The 18,483-nt window shown below is 49.2% G+C and overlaps 1 protein-coding gene across 1 annotated transcript in view; it reads right to left on the minus strand.

The window, feature by feature from the left end:
* The window catches only part of LOC147105286 (signal peptide, CUB and EGF-like domain-containing protein 3), a 430,332-nt gene that overhangs the window by 13,165 nt on the left and 398,684 nt on the right, over positions 1 to 18,483 (minus strand). The window contains exons 12-17 of the mRNA XM_086011491.1: positions 18,260 to 18,352; positions 17,258 to 17,371; positions 14,886 to 15,050; positions 8,118 to 8,321; positions 5,225 to 5,386; positions 4,118 to 4,285 (exon numbers count right to left, since the gene is read on the minus strand). Of these exons, the coding sequence (XP_085867617.1) occupies positions 4,118 to 4,285; positions 5,225 to 5,386; positions 8,118 to 8,321; positions 14,886 to 15,050; positions 17,258 to 17,371; positions 18,260 to 18,352 (906 nt within the window). The remainder of the gene's footprint in view (positions 1 to 4,117; positions 4,286 to 5,224; positions 5,387 to 8,117; positions 8,322 to 14,885; positions 15,051 to 17,257; positions 17,372 to 18,259; positions 18,353 to 18,483) is intronic.

Below are 18,483 nucleotides of genomic sequence, written 5' to 3' on the forward strand. Positions count from 1 at the left end.
GATCAGCCACCTCCTTACACAGAGTGGGAAGGCAAAATTGATAGACAACCCTGGGCCACTTTCATATTGACCATGTGAGAGCACCATTGGCAGAGGCCTGAAACAGAGGTGGTTGCAGAGATAGTGGATGCATTGGTTTTGATATTCCAAAATTCCCTAGATTCTAGAACGGTTCCAGCAGATTGGAATGTAGCAAATGTAACACCACTGTTCCAAGAAAGGAGGGAGAGAGAAAACAGGGAACTACAGGCCAGTTAGCCTGACATCAGTCGTCGGGAAAATGCTGGAATCCATTGTTAAGGAAGTGGTATCAGGGCACTTAGAAAATCATAATATGATTAGGCAGAGTCAACATGGTTTTATGAAAGGGAAATCGTGTTTGACAAATTTATTAGAGTTTTTTGAGGATGTAACCAGCAGGGTAGATAAAGGGGAACCAGTGGATGTAATATATTTGGATTGCCAAGAGGCATTCGATAAGGTGCCACATAAAAGGTTGTTACGCAAGATTAGGGCTCATGGAGTTGGGGGTAACATAGTAGCATGGATAGAGGATTGGTTAATGGACAGAAAACAGAGAGTAGGGATAAACGGATCTTTTTCAGGTTGGCAGACTGTAACTAGTGGGGTGCCGCAAGGATCAATGTTGGGGCCTCAGCTATTTACAATCTATATTAATGACCTAGATGAAGGGACCGAGTGTAATGTATCCAAGTTTGCTGACGATACAAAGCCAGGTGGGACAGTAAGCTGTGAGGAGAACACAAAGGGCTGGATTTTCGGCTTGTGTGGGGAATGGTCGGATTTCCCCGAATGTGAGGTTTCTGACACACATAAAAAAGTGTCAGCCAGCTCCACGCAATTTTCCCTCAAGTGGCCAATTAATTCCCAGCATGTGGGAAGCCTTGCTAATTGTCCAATTCGAGTCAGAAATCCCCACACTATGATGTCATCATTCGTGGTGCTTTCAAAGTGTCCAGCAAGCTTCTCCACCTCTGCAGGCTTCTCATACACTCTTGTACAATGGCAGAGGAGTCTGCCCCAGCTGCTGCCAGCGGCAGAGGCCGAGCTGCCTCCAAATTCGACGAGGCTTCACTGCAGGCATTATTGGATGGGGTTAGGGCCCACAGGGAGGTCCTCTTCCCTAGGTCAGGGAGGAAGAAGCCTCCCACTGAGACCAATGCTGCATGGATGCAGGTGTCAGCAGATGCCAACTCGCTGGGAGTCACCAGAAGAACCTTGGCATTACATCTCTAACTCCTTCCGTTACTCCCCCACAGTGCCATCCAGAGCCCCCGTCCTCACTGTGGAGGAGGAAGAGGCTGTGCAGCCAGACTCCTCAGAGGAAGCTCCAACCTCTGAGGGCGCAGCATCAGCAGAAGTAAGCGCACCCAGCACCAGTGCAGACACTCACACCTCGGGGAGACCTTCGGGACATAGGGTAGTGTTGTCACCTGGTGTTTCACAGCTCACAAGTGAGTCTCAGCAGATTCTGGAGACAGGGACAGCAGTGGAGAGTCCTCGTCGGAGGGCGCAGGACTCTGCCAGCTCAGCTCAGCTGTGCTGCATGACGACCCTCTGCCTCTGGGTCCATCCGCAAGAGAAGAGGTGATGGAACTCCATGCACAGATGCAGGAGTCTCTGGCAGGTTTTGTCTCCAGGGTCGCTGCGAGTGCTGAGCAAATGGAGGAGTCCATAGCGACCATGAGCAGAGCCTTTGTGGAGTCACTGGCGCATGAACGCATCACCATGGAAAGGTTGGCAACCTCCATGCAGGAGATAACGCGCCAGGGTATGGAAAACATGGTGAGTGCTCATAAGAGAATGACATCTCTTGAGGAGCGTTGGCCATCTGTTGAACAGAGAAACCAGATCTTCATGGAAGTCCTTCTGAGTAGGACTGCCAGTGCAGAAACGGGTCCCACTGGGCCCCTAAAACACAGCAAGGTGCTCTCAAGCCAGTTCCAAGCGCTGGCCCCTTCTGGCCTGTGCAGCTTCAGGTGAGTGAGCAGCAGCCTGGTGTTCCTGGTGCTCATCCTGCTGTTCCTGGTTCTGCTGCTGCCGCCTCTGCTGTTGGAGATCCTCTAATGCCAGGAAGGGAACGTCCCAAAGGCCTCCCATGCTTCTGGCAGATGCCTCCGTTGAGGGGGCGCTGAGTTAGGGTGGTGAGAGGGGCTTCCCAGGAGCTCACACTGGAGAAGTGTGTGAGGCTCCAACTTTCTGCAGCTGCTCCTAAGGCTTCAAAAAGTTCCCCCAAGCCTTGATCAACAAGGTCCTGCAGCCTGCAAATGCTGCCTATTTAAATCTCTTCAGCCCTCAGCGACCTGCTGCTGCAAGCAAGCAAGCCAGCTGTTTTCACGCCAGCTCTCAGCAGCGGGGTTCCCCGCAGGCGGGTTTCAGGTGGGGAAAGCCCCAAAGTTGCAACGGCACGGGAAAATCCACTTCAACAAGCAGATAATTGCTTGTTAGTGCTCCGACGACCAGTCCCGCCAGCGGCGGCCGGGACTGAAGCGGGGCGCGCGGAAACGGCAGTCCGAAAGTCGGACGGGGCGGGGAATCAGGCGGTGGGGGGGGGTCCCGACCCGCTTTTTCGCCGATTTTCGGCCCCCGGCCGCATGAAAAGCCGCCCGACGGCGGCCAGAAAATCGGGGCCAAAGAGTCTGCAAAGAGATATAGATAGACTCAGTGAGTGGGCGGTAAGGTGGCAGATGGAGTATAATGTAGGGAAATGTGCCGTTATTCACTTTGGTAGGAAGAATAGAAAAACAGAATATTTTTTAAATGGTGAGAAACTTTTAAATGGTGTTCAGAGAGATTTGGGTGTCCTCGTGCAAGAAATATAGAAAGCTAGCATGCAGGTACAGCAAGCAATAAGGAAGGCAAATGGCATGTTGGCCTTTATTGCAAAGGGGTTGGAGTATAAGAGTAAGGAAGCCTTGCTACAATTGTACAGGGCCTTGGTGAGACCACACCTGGAGTACTGTGCACAGTTTTGGTCTCCTTATCTAAGGAAGGATATACTTGCCTTGGAGGCGGTGCAACGAAGGTTCACTAGATTGATTCCTGGGATGAGAGGGCTGTCCTATGATGAGAGATTGTGTAGAATGGACCTATACTCTCTGGCGTTTAGAAGAATGAGAGGTGATCTCATTGAAACATACAAGATTCTGAAGGGGATTGACAGGGTAGATGCTGAGAGCTTGTTTCCCCTGGCTGGAGTGTCTAGAACTAGGGGGCATCATCTCAGGATAAGAGGTCGGCCATTTAAGACTGAGATGAGGAGGAATTTCTTCACTCAGAGGGTTGTGAATCTTTGGAATTCTCTGCCCCAGAGGGCTGTGGATGCTGAATCATTGAGTATATTCAAGGCTGAGATAGATACATTTTTGGACTCATGGGGAATTAAGGGATGTGGAGATCGGGTGGGAAAGTGGAGTTGAGGTCGATGATCAGCCATGATCTTGTTGAATGGCAGAGTAGGCTCAAGGGGCCGTATGGCCTACTCCTGTTTCTATTTCTTATGTTTCTTTGTTCTTATTGCCACGTACTCGCTAGGCTGGGAAACAGTGTGTTGGAGACCTTAAAATAGAGGTTAAAAAATAAAATAACTTAGAAATGAGGGTCCCATCTTCTATTCCTGGCCTATATTGAGTTTGCTGATCTCAGTGAGTTGGTGATAAACTCTGCAATTGGCTTCAGTAATCCTGGGCTGGGGAGCAGAAAATCAGCAAGGTTTCCGATAGGTATTCAGTGACTCATGGTGGAAAGTGCATGTGTCTGAATGTTGTGCAAGGACAGAATCTGGCTTGAGTGTGATGTTCCCCTCAGTCAAATAGTTCATATATGAGAAACTGTCATTGAGTGAATGAGGTATGAAGAAGTGACTGACTTCAGGAGAGGAAAGGAAAAAGTTGGCAAGGAAAAAAACCCTTGGGTCAAAAAGTTTTGTATTTACAACGTTTCAAGATATCTGTGATGCAAATTAAATACAAGATTTGTAGAATTGTGCCCCAGTGTCAAAGATCAATCTAAAATTTCCATGGAGTACATTGCCATTTATTTTCTGTTAATACAAAGCTTAAAAGAAGCTTCCTGTTCAACAGCTTTCCTCACTCACCTTTAGTGTCACAGTCTTGGAAGGACGAAGCTCCTTCGTGTTTTGTCATCAATCCTCCTCCACATTGAAAACACAGAGTCCGGCCTGGCTCAGGCTGGTATGTGCCTCGACTGCATAACTGGCATGGCTGAAACCCATCCGACGAATAATGTCCTGGACTGCACTGACCTACATCAACAATAACAACAGGGGCTTTAACTGAGCTGACCAGTCATTGCTTAAAATAAACAACATCAATCAAAACGCTCTGGACCAAAGGCAATGTTTATAAACTAAGTTCTGAGACTGAGTGACGAAATGGGTGATGTGTTGCCCTTTCACCTCTAGGATCTGCGTTTGAATTCAGCTTAGACAGATGGAATGATGGTTTCCGTTGTGGTATTGGTTAAGAACACTAATTAAAATGTATTTAGACAATCTCAATCCTGTTCCCAGTGGACATAATCCAAAGCTACAGGCCGTACTCATCTGGGGCTGGGGCACTTTATAGCACGGCGTCGAGGCAGATCTACATTTAGGCTGGTTTTGTTTGGCTTTCATTACTTTGGTCAAAGAAAGTGTTGTTGAGGTGTTCTGACCTACCACGGCTCTTGTTCACACTTGAGCCGACATTGGCCGGGTTGTGCTGGATCCTACTGTGCACAAAAGTAAAGCAGCTCATTGACTGTTCCCTGCTGTATGTATCTGTAAATTTCAGTGTTCATCATTGGAAATGTGCGGACTCACTCAAGATGCTGCAACAGAAAGTATGCTCTTGAGTGCTAAAGGGCCCCTTACGGGAAAAAAAGTTAAGGTGCAGGGAGACGTAATGAAGTTTTGTGTCGCATTAGTTGGTTCCCATACCTGACCTGGGACAACTTGGTATTGTCACTAAGTATAAATGTGGAAGGATGTTCCATTTACAGCACTGTAGATAATTTTATTCCGAGGAATACCCAATACCTAAACATAGAACAAAATATACACACAAACACATCTAAATACACAGAAAGAGGACAAATTACAAATACAAAATGATACAACCACACTCACTAGCACCTACACCAAACACACTAGAATCTATAGACAGCCACATCAGATTCATCCATAAACACACAGCTAACTTACCTGTGCACACAGATATGTTACGTGCTCCGGTTGGACCATGTCCTTCAGTTCCAGGACATAAGTCACATGACAGCTGTCCATCCTTCTCCTGGTAGGTGCCGGCAGGACACGGAATGCATTTCTCCTGCTGTCCATGGTAGAAGGATCCAGACGAGCAGCTAACTGAGGAACAAAAGTGCTGGTGAGGAATCGCAAAAGCGCAATTCACCAAAATTCCTTTCTATTTCTATTATGGCCAAAAATAGTTTAACCATTTCTTTTCTTATTAAAATATTTATAAATTCCATAAATAATTTCTGTGACATAACGTCTAATCCCTTTGGGGCAGTGTGACACTCAGAAGGTTTAGTAAGGACACCCCATATAGTAATTGCAGTAGGAGGTCCTTCTCTATTCAGCCTGCCAACATATTCTAAAAGAAAGTAAAGGCAAACTGTGTGTTCGCACTCTCAGTAGTGCAACATATGCTTGTTTGTATGTCTTAGTTCAGATTTTGAGTCCTATTTATAAAATACACCAATGCTATTTAACTAAGTACGATTGGTTTTGTTTCCAATTGAGAGAGTTTTATTTAGTGTATTTATCTTCTCGATTATTCTCCCACCTTCAGTCCATCTAGACCAAACAGCTCTGCTGCGGAGGGGAAATAGGCAGCACGCTCCCAGACCACTGCTAGTGACCTTGTAGCTGGAACCGCCAGTCATGTCCCTCTCTCCCTTTCAATGTCCCTTTTCCTTACAAAAAGACATTTGGTGCCTGCTCACTCATCTCGCATTTCTCAAGTATACAAAGTTCTTTCCCAGTTGTATTTAAAATGGACACAAGGTAGTTTATGCCCTTATATAATGAATGAGTTCAAATTAGAAAAGGCCAATTAATCCATCAAGCTCCCACGCCTCCTGTATTTTAGAGCTGTTTTTTTTAACAAATGTCTTCACTCCTCATCTCTCGTCTCCTGAAAGTTTTGATTTGCTGGGCTACAGGACTGAGGACATCAGTCATCATTCAGTACCTTGCTTAAATGGCCATTGTTTACTTGCAAGCCAGGTGACTAGACCACAGAGGGCTGAGCCCAATTCTGTCTTCACCCCATGTCCATATGCACTTCCATCAAGGTGTCACTGGGGAGTCATCAGCAGCAAAAACCTTGACTAATTCCTCCACTTCCCAACCCAAGGGTGTTTAGGGTATTGATCATTGTCCAGCTAACATTCATTAACAGGACTTAACAGGGTCCAAATCTGGGACCTTTCTGGTCTGTACGGCTCAGCTACTTGTTGGAAAACCTGTTGAGTCCTTTGCAGGAAGCATGGGGTAGATTTTCCCGAACCTGTCGGGAAGAAGGCGGGACTTCCCCTTTCGGGTTGTTGACCCGCCTACTTCGACGTCCGGCCAATCCGCGCGATTTTCCCTTGATTGACCTTGTTGAGCCTGCCCAGCGGGCCAATTAAGGGCCACCCGGCAACAGGTGACGTCACAGACTGAAATTTCATCTGTCAAGAGTTTTTGACAGATGAAATATCAGTGTTTCACAGCTGTTTGAAGCTGTCAAACACTGACAGTCTGAGTTCTGACATGAGTCATTCTGCACAGACTCAGTTAGAACTCTTACCGGCACTCAAAGCTGAAGGCTGTCAGTTTTGACAGATCGCAGCCATTCAGCTTTCAGTTCCGGCTGAGTGATGCGCTCCCGACGGCTACAGGAAGAAAGGCTGTGAAGGTAAGTACAGGTAAGTAAAAGTTCTTTACACACTTTAGACACACTTACCTCTACACTCATGCACCCATCACTCACCTGAGCGCCAACATCGCGACCCCTCCAACCCGACGGCCCGCCTGCTCTAACCTGGCGTGGTTTGGAGCCATCGGGAAACCCACACGAAACCCCTCAAAATAGGGATTAGGCTAAAAACTGCCCGTTAACTACCTGCTAACAGGCAGTTAATTGGCACTATTCCCTTCCCGCCTGGTTTCGGCGGGTCCCAGTGCGGGGCGGGTACCTACTGCCCCTGAAATTTACGCGGGGCGGGGTTTTGGGCGGGATGGTGTCGGGACCCCCAAATTTGGGATTTTCAGCCCCCGCCCGCCTGAAACCCCGCCCGACGGCTGGGGGAAAATCGGGGCCCATATGTCCATTTTCATCTGCCTTCTGCCTTGGTACTCTGCCCATATCCACCTACCGCTCTGATTAGTGAGGAAACTGTCCCTTTTACTTTTTTAATACATCAACTAAATTTCAAAGTACACATATTTTCTTTTCATGTATAATTTACAAAAATATTTAAAGCTATGTCCTGTATTCAAGGGCAATGGGTACTTCATTAAAATAAATTTCATAGAATCACAGAATGATACAGCACAGAAGGAGGCCATTCGGCCCATCGTGCCTTTGCCGGCATTTGATTAACTATTTGCGGGACACTGATCCTAAATAGGATCCCATATTTTAAGAAGCTATTTGAAGAATCAGATATGGCACGGTAGTCAAGCTAATGACTGAGGGACAGGGATACAAAAAATCTATTGTGGAACAGCAGACCTCCAGCTGATTGAAACACAAGGTTACAGGTCTATTCAGCACGTCAAACTGGAAGTCTGACCAAGTTCTAATGGTCAACAATGAAGGAGTGGAACGAGGAGGCAACACTTGAATGTCACAAATGCAGCAATCTGTCTTGTGCTTTACATAGTTGTTATTGTCACTAGCTCTCGTGTTTACGCTCTCCTGCAAGTACAGCATGATAAAGCTCTACAGCGACTTCACTAATATAGGTATTTTGTTTAATTTTAATCCAGAAAATTACAAATACAATTCACTCTAAGTATTTCCTTACTTCACACAGCAAACCAAGATTTATGATTAGCTGCCACCTCACTCATACCACACACTTACCACATCTCCCGTCCATCCACTCCTGACCGATGTTGCATGCCTCCTGTTTCTCAGGTAATTTTGCCAACTTCTTTGCCACTTCGTACTCCGTCCCAGAGAAGTGAATGTGGAAGCGCTGCTGGTTGATTGATTTTTTCAAAGTTTTAATCGCAGATTTCAGTTTCTTCTCCATCTTCTGCCTCAGGCAGTTAATGTTGCAGCTGCCTGCAAGGAATGGTTTTCATTTTGTTAAAAAGTGAGTTGGAGTGAATGGGCCGGGGCAGGAGTTGGAGTGAATGGGCCGGGGCAGGCGATGGAGTGAATGGGCCGGGGCAGGAGTTGGAGTGAATGGGCCGGGGCAGGTGTTGGAGTGAATGGGCCGGGGCAGGAGTTGGAGTGAATGGGCCGGGGCAGGTGTTGGAGTGAATGGGCCGGGGCAGGAGTTGGAGTGAATGGGCCGGGGCAGGAGTTGGAGTGAATGGGCCGGGGCAGGAGTTGGAGTGAATGGGCCGGGGCAGGAGTTGGAGTGAATGGGCCGGGGCAGGAGTTGGAGTGAATGGGCCGGGGCAGGAGTTGGAGTGAATGGGCCGGGGCAGGAGTTGGAGTGAATAGGCCGGGGCAGGAGTTGGAGTGAATGGGCCGGGGCAGGAGTTGGAGTGAATGGGCCGGGGCAGGAGTTGGAGTGAATGGGCCGGGGCAGGTGTTGAAGTGAATGGGCCGGGGCAGGAGTCGCAGTGAATGGGCCGGGGCAGGAGTTGGAGTGAATGGGCCGGGGCAGGAGTTGGAGTGAATGGGCCGGGGCAGGTGTTGAAGTGAATGGGCCGGGGCAGGAGTCGCAGTGAATGGGCCGGGGCAGGAGTTGGAGTGAATGGGCCGGGGCAGGAGTTGGAGTGAATGGGCCGGGGCAGGAGTTGGAGTGAATGGGCCGGGGCAGGAGTTGGAGTGAATGGGCCGGGGCAGGTGTTGGAGTGAATGGGCCGGGGCAGGAGTCGCAGTGAATGGGCCGGGGCAGGAGTTGGAGTGAATGGGCCGGGGCAGGAGTTGGAGTGAATGGGCTGGGGCAGGTGTTGGAGTGAATGGGCCGGGGCAGGAGTTGGAGTGAATGGGCCGGGGCAGGAGTTGGAGTGAATGGGCCGGGGCAGGCGATAGAGTGAATGGGCCGGGGCAGGAGTTGGAGTGAATGGGCCGGGGCAGGTGTTGAAGTGAATGGGCCGGGGCAGGAGTTGGAGTGAATGGGCCGGGGCAGGAGTTGGAGTGAATGGGCCGGGGCAGGAGTTGGAGTGAATGGGCCGGGGCAGGTGTTGAAGTGAATGGGCCGGGGCAGGAGTTGGAGTGAATGGGCCGGGGCAGGAGTTGGAGTGAATGGGCTGGGGCAGGAGTTGGAGTGAATGGGCTGGGGCAGGAGTTGGAGTGAATGGGCCGGGGCAGGAGTTGGAGTGAATGGGCCGGGGCAGGAGTTGCAGTGAATGGGCTGGGGCAGGTGTTGGAGTGAATGGGCCGGGGCAGGAGTTGGAGTGAATGGGCCGGGGCAGGTGTTGGAGTGAATGGGCCGGGGCAGGTGTTGAAGTGAATGGGCCGGGGCAGGAGTTGGAGTGAATGGGCCGGGGCAGGAGTTGGAGTGAATGGGCCGGGGCAGGAGTTGGAGTGAATAGGCCGGGGCAGGAGTTGGAGTGAATGGGCCGGGGCAGGAGTTGGAGTGAATGGGCCGGGGCAGGAGTTGGAGTGAATGGGCTGGGGCAGGAGTTGGAGTGAATAGGCCGGGGCAGGAGTTGGAGTGAATGGGCCGGGGCAGGTGTTGAAGTGAATGGGCCGGGGCAGGTGTTGGAGTGAATGGGCCGGGGCAGGAGTTGGAGTGAATGGGCCGGGGCAGGAGTTGGAGTGAATGGGCCGGGGCAGGCGATGGAGTGAATGGGCCGGGGCAGGAGTTGGAGTGAATGGGCCGGGGCAGGCGATGGAGTGAATGGGCCGGGGCAGGAGTTGGAGTGAATGGGCCGGGGCAGGTGTTGAAGTGAATGGGCCGGGGCAGGAGTTGGAGTGAATGGGCCGGGGCAGGAGTTGGAGTGAATGGGCCGGGGCAGGAGTTGGAGTGAATGGGCCGGGGCAGGAGTTGGAGTGAATGGGCCGGGGCAGGAGTTGGAGTGAATGGGCCGGGGCAGGAGTCGCAGTGAATAGGCCGGGGCAGGAGTTGGAGTGAATGGGCCGGGGCAGGTGTTGGAGTGAATGGGCCGGGGCAGGAGTCGCAGTGAATAGGCCGGGGCAGGAGTTGGAGTGAATGGGCCGGGGCAGGAGTTGGAGTGAATGGGCCGGGGCAGGCGATGGAGTGAATGGGCCGGGGCAGGAGTTGGAGTGAATGGGCCGGGGCAGGTGTTGGAGTGAATGGGCCGGGGCAGGTGTTGGAGTGAATGGGCCGGGGCAGGTGTTGGAGTGAATGGGCCGGGGCAGGAGTTGGAGTGAATGGGCCGGGGCAGGAGTTGAAGTGAATGGGCCGGGGCAGGAGTTGCAGTGAATGGGCCGGGGCAGGAGTTGGAGTGAATGGGCCGGGGCAGGAGTTGGAGTGAATGGGCCGGGGCAGGAGTTGGAGTGAATGGGCCGGGGCAGGTGTTGAAGTGAATGGGCCGGGGCAGGAGTTGCAGTGAATGGGCCGGGGCAGGTGTTGGAGTGAATGGGCTGGGGCAGGAGTTGGAGTGAATGGGCCGGGGCAGGAGTTGGAGTGAATGGGCCGGGGCAGGAGTTGCAGTGAATGGGCTGGGGCAGGTGTTGGAGTGAATGGGCCGGGGCAGGAGTTGGAGTGAATGGGCCGGGGCAGGTGTTGAAGTGAATGGGCCGGGGCAGGAGTTGCAGTGAATGGGCCGGGGCAGGTGTTGGAGTGAATGGGCCGGGGCAGGAGTTGGAGTGAATGGGCCGGGGCAGGAGTTGGAGTGAATGGGCCGGGGCAGGAGTTGCAGTGAATGGGCCGGGGCAGGAGTTGCAGTGAATGGGCTGGGGCAGGTGTTGAAGTGAATGGGCCGGGGCAGGAGTTGGAGTGAATGGGCCGGGGCAGGTGTTGGAGTGAATGGGCCGGGGCAGGAGTTGGAGTGAATGGGCTGGGGCAGGTGTTGAAGTGAATGGGCCGGGGCAGGTGTTGGAGTGAATGGGCCGGGGCAGGAGTTGGAGTGAATGGGCCGGGGCAGGAGTTGGAGTGAATGGGCCGGGGCAGGAGTTGGAGTGAATGGGCCGGGGCAGGAGTTGGAGTGAATGGGCTGGGGCAGGTGTTGGAGTGAATGGGCCGGGGCAGGAGTTGGAGTGAATGGGCCGGGGCAGGTGTTGAAGTGAATGGGCCGGGGCAGGTGTTGGAGTGAATGGGCCGGGGCAGGTGTTGGAGTGAATGGGCCGGGGCAGGAGTTGGAGTGAATGGGCCGGGGCAGGAGTTGGAGTGAATGGGCCGGGGCAGGAGTTGGAGTGAATGGGCCGGGGCAGGAGTTGGAGTGAATGGGTGAAGATAATCTCAATCTAGTTCCTAGTGGACAGGGGCCTCAGCTGAAAGCTGCCCTTAAATCGAGGTCACAGAATGGCTTGTGTGCAAAATGGACAAAAAATGTCACTCCTGGTGCACTGTGGGTTGCTCCTGAGCGAGCTTTTCTGTGCAAGTAACTGTACTGCACCTGACATGGGAGCACTTGATGATGGCACTAGGTACCTGAAATAGAAAGTGCTTCATTCCATAGCACTAACTAAACAAAGTTAAAGTGAGCTACTGTAATGTAGAGCAAGGGGATCATCTTGCACTAGAAACATTCAGCATCCTGTGTTAAGTCTCTGGCAGGATATTTCCCTCAGCTTTTGCAAACACAATTACACAATGCTGGCTTTTCCTTTGTAAATGAGCAGGAATAAAATGCCTGCCATGGTTTATATACAATTGAAAGTTAGCAGTTCTCTTCTGTACAGAAAAAATGTGACCCATTATTTCAAAAGTTTTTGCAGCAAGTTCAGCATTTTATTCTGTTTTAGAAAAATGCTTTAAAATAGAATAAAAAATAAAATGGTGGAATTTTCTATTTATGACATTACAGGCCCTTGCTGGTGTCTGAGAGAATGGTGGTTACAAACCAGACAGTATATGTGTATTCGATGACGTGCCATAGATGGGTATCTACTACACTGAAGCCCACTTTAATAAATATCTGCGTAAGTGAATGCGATATCAATACACAAAACCTTTTCTTATGACTCCCTGGGTTTTCTAGATTGGTTACGGTACGGCAGCATAGTAGTTATGTTACTGGACTAGTAATCCAGAGGCCTGGACAAACGATTCAGTTAGACGTGAGTTCAAATCCCACCACGGCAGCTGGGGAATTTAAATTCAGTTAACTGAATAAATCTGGAATTTAAAAAAACTAGTGTCAGTAACGGCAACCATGAAACTACCGGATTGTCGTTTAAAACCCATCTGGTTCACTAATGTCCTTTTGGGAAGGAAATCTGCCGTCCTTCCCCAGTCTGGCCTAAATGTGACTCCAGACCCACAGCAATGTGGTTGACTCTTAACTGCCCTCTGCGGTTCAAGGTGGCGGCTCACCACCACCTTCTCAAGGGCAATTAGGGATGGGCAATAAATGCCGGCCTTGCCAGCGACGCCCACAACCCATGAACGAATAAAAAAAAAATGAATTAGTAGCAATTTTAAGCCAATCACAATATTACCAAATGCAGCTGAGCTGAGCCATCAGGAGCCCAGTTGAAGTGATGGCGGTGTGATGCAGCTACAGCAACAAGGTCATTAATGCTTCATTTTCCAGTTCTAGGATACTACAGTACAATGCTTCTCGATTTTACCTGGGCAAGAATTTGATTTAGACGCTAATATACAAGGATTGATGGCAATTCAACCAATCTTTAAACTAAGCAGGCAACTTTGAAGGAGGACCGAATGGGAGAATAAATTGGGAATAAGATGCTTTAACTGCAAGACACCATGACTAAATAACACATTTAGAGGGATGGTGTTGATTATCCCATGTAAACAGAGGCCAGTTGTGGAGGTTATCAAATCTGCCCTATATTTTCCAGTTACCATTTTGAACAGTTTTAAAGCAGCATTCTGTATCAAGTCTTTGAAATTACACAAAATCATGATCAATGAAAATGACAGAGAATTAGCTGCTGCTATTTTCACTGCCCCCCCCCCCCCACTAACCACAGTTGACCGCAGTTAACATGCAAGATTTTATGGCTTTTCTGAGGACTGCAGCATGTTAATCCCTCCACTGGCCTCTAAACTCACTGCTAATGCCCTTAGAACAACAGTCACTTCTTGCTGACATATTTTGTGACCGACAATCTTTCAAACCTACAGGTAGGTTAATACTATCCACCGGACATTATCTTCAGTCCTGTATATAAATTTGAGTAGGTTAAAGGGATTACAATATCACTGTATATGCTCGATATACACAAGAATAGATTTTGATAGTAAAATCCAGCAACATATCAAGCAATTTGATTTTCACAAGCTATGGCCAGGCTGGGTACAACCATGTTATCTAACTAGGCTGGGTCCTTGAGGGTTTACTCATACCCATAATCTTTCATGTTGGTAGTCTATTATAAAGCATGTTGTCTCCATTAAAGAGAATGAGGTACACAAGTATAAATGGCATTAATTGCAGTGTTGCATTGTCAGAGATGCCATCCTTTGCATGAGACGTAAAGTCATGACCCTGTCTGCCTAGTCAGGTAGACATTATATAAAGTACTATTCAAAGAGTGCTGAGTACGCCCGGTGCCCTGGCCAACAATCCTCCCTCAATCAACATCACCAAAGAACAGATTAACTGGTCATTCCTCTCATTTGTGGCTTGTGGGACTTGTTTTGCTGCTGTGTTTTCCTACATAACAACGGTAAATACATGTCAAAAATATTTCAACTGATGTGAACCATTCTGGGATGTAAATTCTTCCTCAACTATATCCCTGATCCTGAAACTGATGGGCTTTATAATCTACAGAGCAGCTTCACTACACAAGGGAGCAGAGGAGACCATATAGTATTTGGATTTCTGTACCATAAACTCAGCAAGCCAGACTCAAGCTTCACATTGTGTATAGGCAAGGCTACAAAAGAGAAATAAAGAGCAAAATACTGGCAATCTGAAATAAAAATAGAAAGAGCTGGAAACACAGCAGGTCAATTAGCATTTGTGGAGAGAACTGACAGTCGACATTTTGGGCTCAGAACTGAAGAAGAGCACAAGTCTGAAGCATCGGCTGTCTGTTCTTTCCACAGATGCTCACTGATCTCCTGCATGTTTCCAGCTTTTTCTACGAAAGATAAAACCCTGGGCCAGCTGTGAAATTTATCCCGCGCAGGACTTGAACAATTTTTTTTGTTGTCAATTATCTCTCCTCCTGAATCCTGGTGGGATTTTCTAGATCCCCGCAGGATCTTGCTCAAGTGGCCAGTGTTTAGCGGTGTGCCTGGACGGTGAGTGGAGTCAGGCTGCTCGACTGCAGGAGCTATGAGTGCCGAGCCCAAACTGGCCTCACTGACCCTGCCCACTTCCAGCAGAGGACAGTGATCGGGAGTGGGGAATCCTAGCTGACTTTCTCCACCCTAACCCAGAGGCCAATGTGTACCAGGCTTACTGCCACCCTGGCTGAGGTTGGCCAGCCCAACACAGACCAGAATCGAACATGGGACCTCCCTCAACCGTACGTCTCAGCTACTCACCGGATAAACTCTCTTCAGGTGGAGCCCCACTGCTTTTTATTTTAAATTGCAAACAATAAAAAAACAAGTTAATTCACCTGTTATATCTTCCTTTCTTATCTCCGCTTCAAAGTCCAGTGTTATGCGGGTCACCTCTTTGCCCGGGGGGTTGCGGGTCCGTCGACCTTTTGCTTTCTTGGAAGAATCGCATTTTAGGTTTACAAAGGTAACTTGGCAGTTGTCCGTACAAGGGAAGGCGCCTCCTTCGTAACAAGGCAATGAAACAAAGCAAGCACAGTGAGTGATGTCAGCAGGCACCGTAGACACCTCATCAACAGCAAAAAAGAGACTGGATCGATTGGGCTTGTACTCGCTGGAGTTTAGAAGAATGAGAGGGGATCTCATTGAAACTTATAAAATTCTAACAGGACTAGACAGACTAGATGCAGGAAGGATGTTCCCGATGGTGGGGGAGTCCAGAACCAGGGGTCACAGTCTAAGGATAAGGGGTAAGCCATTTAGGACAGAGATGAGGAGGAATTTCTTTACCCAGAGAGTGGTGAGCCTGTGGAATTCTCTACCACACAAGGCAGTAGAGGCCAATTCATTAAATATATTCAAGAAGGAGTTGGATATATTTCTTAAGGCTAAAGGGATCAAGGGATATGGGGAGAAAGCAGGGACCGGGTACTGAATTTGGATGATCAGCCATGATCTCATTAAATGGCGGAGCAGGCTCGAGGGGCCGAATGGCCTATTCCTGCTCCTATCTTCTATGTATCTATAGAAAGGAAATTATTCTCTCTGGTTCTCCCTGGTGTGCTGGCCAATATTTATCCTGCAACCAACATCAATAAAAACAGATTATCTGGTCATTATTTCATTGCTGTTTCTGGGAGCTTGCTGTGCACAAATTGGCAGCCGCATTTCCCACATTACAACAGTGACTAAACTTCAAAAGTACTTCAATGGCTGTAAAGCATTTTGGGACGTCCTGAGGTCGTGAAAGGCGCTATACAAATGCAAGTCTTTCTTTCTTTATTTCATTTCCTGCTTTAACTCATTCCATCTCAGGGTCTCAAACTGTTGAACTCTCTTACCTCCCTCACTCTTTCTTTCCTTCTATGATCTCTGGGCTTTTAAAACCCAAGTCTGTCAGCACTACACCTTGATTTGCTCCCCTTCTCTCCAACTCACTTCGACCTTGACTCTTCACTTAGGTGCCTTAATTTGATAAAGTACCAGTACTGCATACTTCTGCAATCCTTATTACAAGCACATGGCGACTTAGAATGTAAATGAATAATTTACCAATAAAAATTCAGTTTTTAAAACTTTCAATAATGCGCCACTCTAAATTAACCGTGACTTTATATAATTACAGGCTCCGACACAGATATAGAAGGGCTAACTTTATACATGAGATGACACACTTGGTGGGAACAGAATTGTCAACAGTACTGAAAATCGACAATTCAGTGGTTAATTACACCAGCCAATGTAGGGACTGTACCTGGCACAAGGGGACCCCAACCAATTACACCAGTCGATACTGGGACTGTACCTAGCACAAGGGGACCCCGACCAATTACACCAGTCGATACTGGGACTGTACCTAGCACAAGGAGACCCCGACCAATTACACCAGCTGATGCTGGGACTACCTGGCACAAGGAGACCCCGACCAATTACACCAGCTGATGCTGGGACTACCTGGCACAAGGGGACCACGACCAATTACACCAGTCGATACTGGGACTGTACCTAGCACAAGGAAACCCCGACCAATTACACCAGCTGATGCTGGGACTGTACCTGGCACAAGGGGACCCCGACCAATCACACCAGCTGATGCTGGGACTACCTGGCACAAGGGGACCACGACCAATTACACCAGCTGATGCTGGGACTACCTGGCACAAGGAGACCCCGACCAATTACACCAGCCGATGCTGGGACTGTACCTAGCACAAGGAGACCCCGACCAATTACACCAGCCGATGCTGGGACTACCTGGCACAAGGGGACCACGACCAATTACACCAGCTGATGCTGGGACTGTACCTAGCACAAGGAAACCCCGACCAATTACACCAGCCGATGCTGGGACTGTACCTGGCACAAGGGGACCCCGACCAATTACACCAGCTGATGCTGGGACTACCTGGCACAAGGGGACCACGACCAATTACACCAGCTGATGCTGGGACTACCTGGCACAAGGAGACCCCGACCAATTACACCAGCCGATGCTGGGACTGTACCTAGCACAAGGAGACCCCGACCAATTACACCACCCAATGCTGGGAAGGTCCCTAGCACAAGGAGACCCAGAGCAGGGGTGTAGAGCAATTAGTAAGAGGTATACCAACATTCTAACCGAAGCAGGAGCTGAAGGCCTGAAGAAAAAGGAGAATAAAATGGAAAAACTATAATGCAAAACTAGAGACCGCTGTTCAATGTTTTGTACCTGTGATAATTGGACGCCCGCTGTCCTGCTTCCCTTTAATGCGAGGGTGGAGGTGACATTTGGCATCTTTAATCTTGAAGGAAGCTCTTTGTTTGACTGGGGGAGCTAAAGTCTCTAAAAGGAAACAAGAGCATTTAAAGGCATCGTAAAGCAGCATTTAAAAGAAAAAGTGAACTAGAGTTTAGAAGAATGAGCTCATTGAAACGTATAAAATTCTGACAGGGCTAGACAGACTGGATGCAGGGAGGATGTTTCCCCTGGCTGGGGGGTCTAGAACGAGGGGTCACAGTCTCAGGATACGGGGTAGGACATTTAGGACTGAGATGAGGAGAAATGTCTTCACTCAGAGGGTGGTGAACCTGTGGAATTCTCTACCACAGAAGGCTGTGGAGGCCAAGTCGCTGAATATATTTAAGAAGGAGAGGAATAGATTTCTAGACACAAAAGGCATCAAGGGGTATGGGGAGAGAGGGGGAATATGGTATTGAGAGAGGATCAGCCATGATCATATTGAATGGCGGAGCAGGCTCGAAGGGCCGAATGGCCTACTCCTGCTCCTCTGTTTCGATGAATGGCCTTTCATTCAGTTATTGTGATTGCACGGTTCACTGTGTACACTTCATATTAGGGACGCATAGCAAGCTGTAGATACAGGGTGGAGCTTTTACGAATGGCACTCCCGATGCACAGCTTTGCATGCTGGAAGTGCTTATTGGGTCAGTGTGATCTGCACATTGTGCTGACCTCTGTGATCAAATTCCCAAGATGCACTCCTGTTATATGCAGCTCTGTGCCAGGAACGCTGATTCAGAAAATCTCCCCCATGGAGTGCCGCGGGGTCGTCGAGTGCCGCGGGGTCAGCTTCACAATTAGAAACTCCACCTTCGGGCAAAAAATGAGGTTGATGCTAAACGCTGCAGCTCTGAACAAAATGCCTTAAAAACAACAAAAGATTTCAGCAATACTTACAACAGCACGGGCGGCATTTTGTCAGGGGCTTACCTACACAGCCTGTGATGCTGGTGTTCTGTCTCTGTTGGGCACCAGCCCTTCGTATAGGAGCCCCACAGCTCAAAGTGTAACTGTTATCAGAACCTGTCAGAAATGAGAACAGTTTTAAGAGACAGAGGAATGGATGCGTGTTTATTGATGCCAAATCACTGCTGGAACCACTGGGGGTCATAAAATGCACAGGATACTACTCTGAACAATAGTTATTATTCTCA

This window comes from Somniosus microcephalus, chromosome 18 (genome assembly GCF_052327205.1).
Source record: "Somniosus microcephalus isolate GS21.2 chromosome 18, FLI_Smic_1.0, whole genome shotgun sequence".
Taxonomy (NCBI): domain Eukaryota; kingdom Metazoa; phylum Chordata; class Chondrichthyes; order Squaliformes; family Somniosidae; genus Somniosus; species Somniosus microcephalus.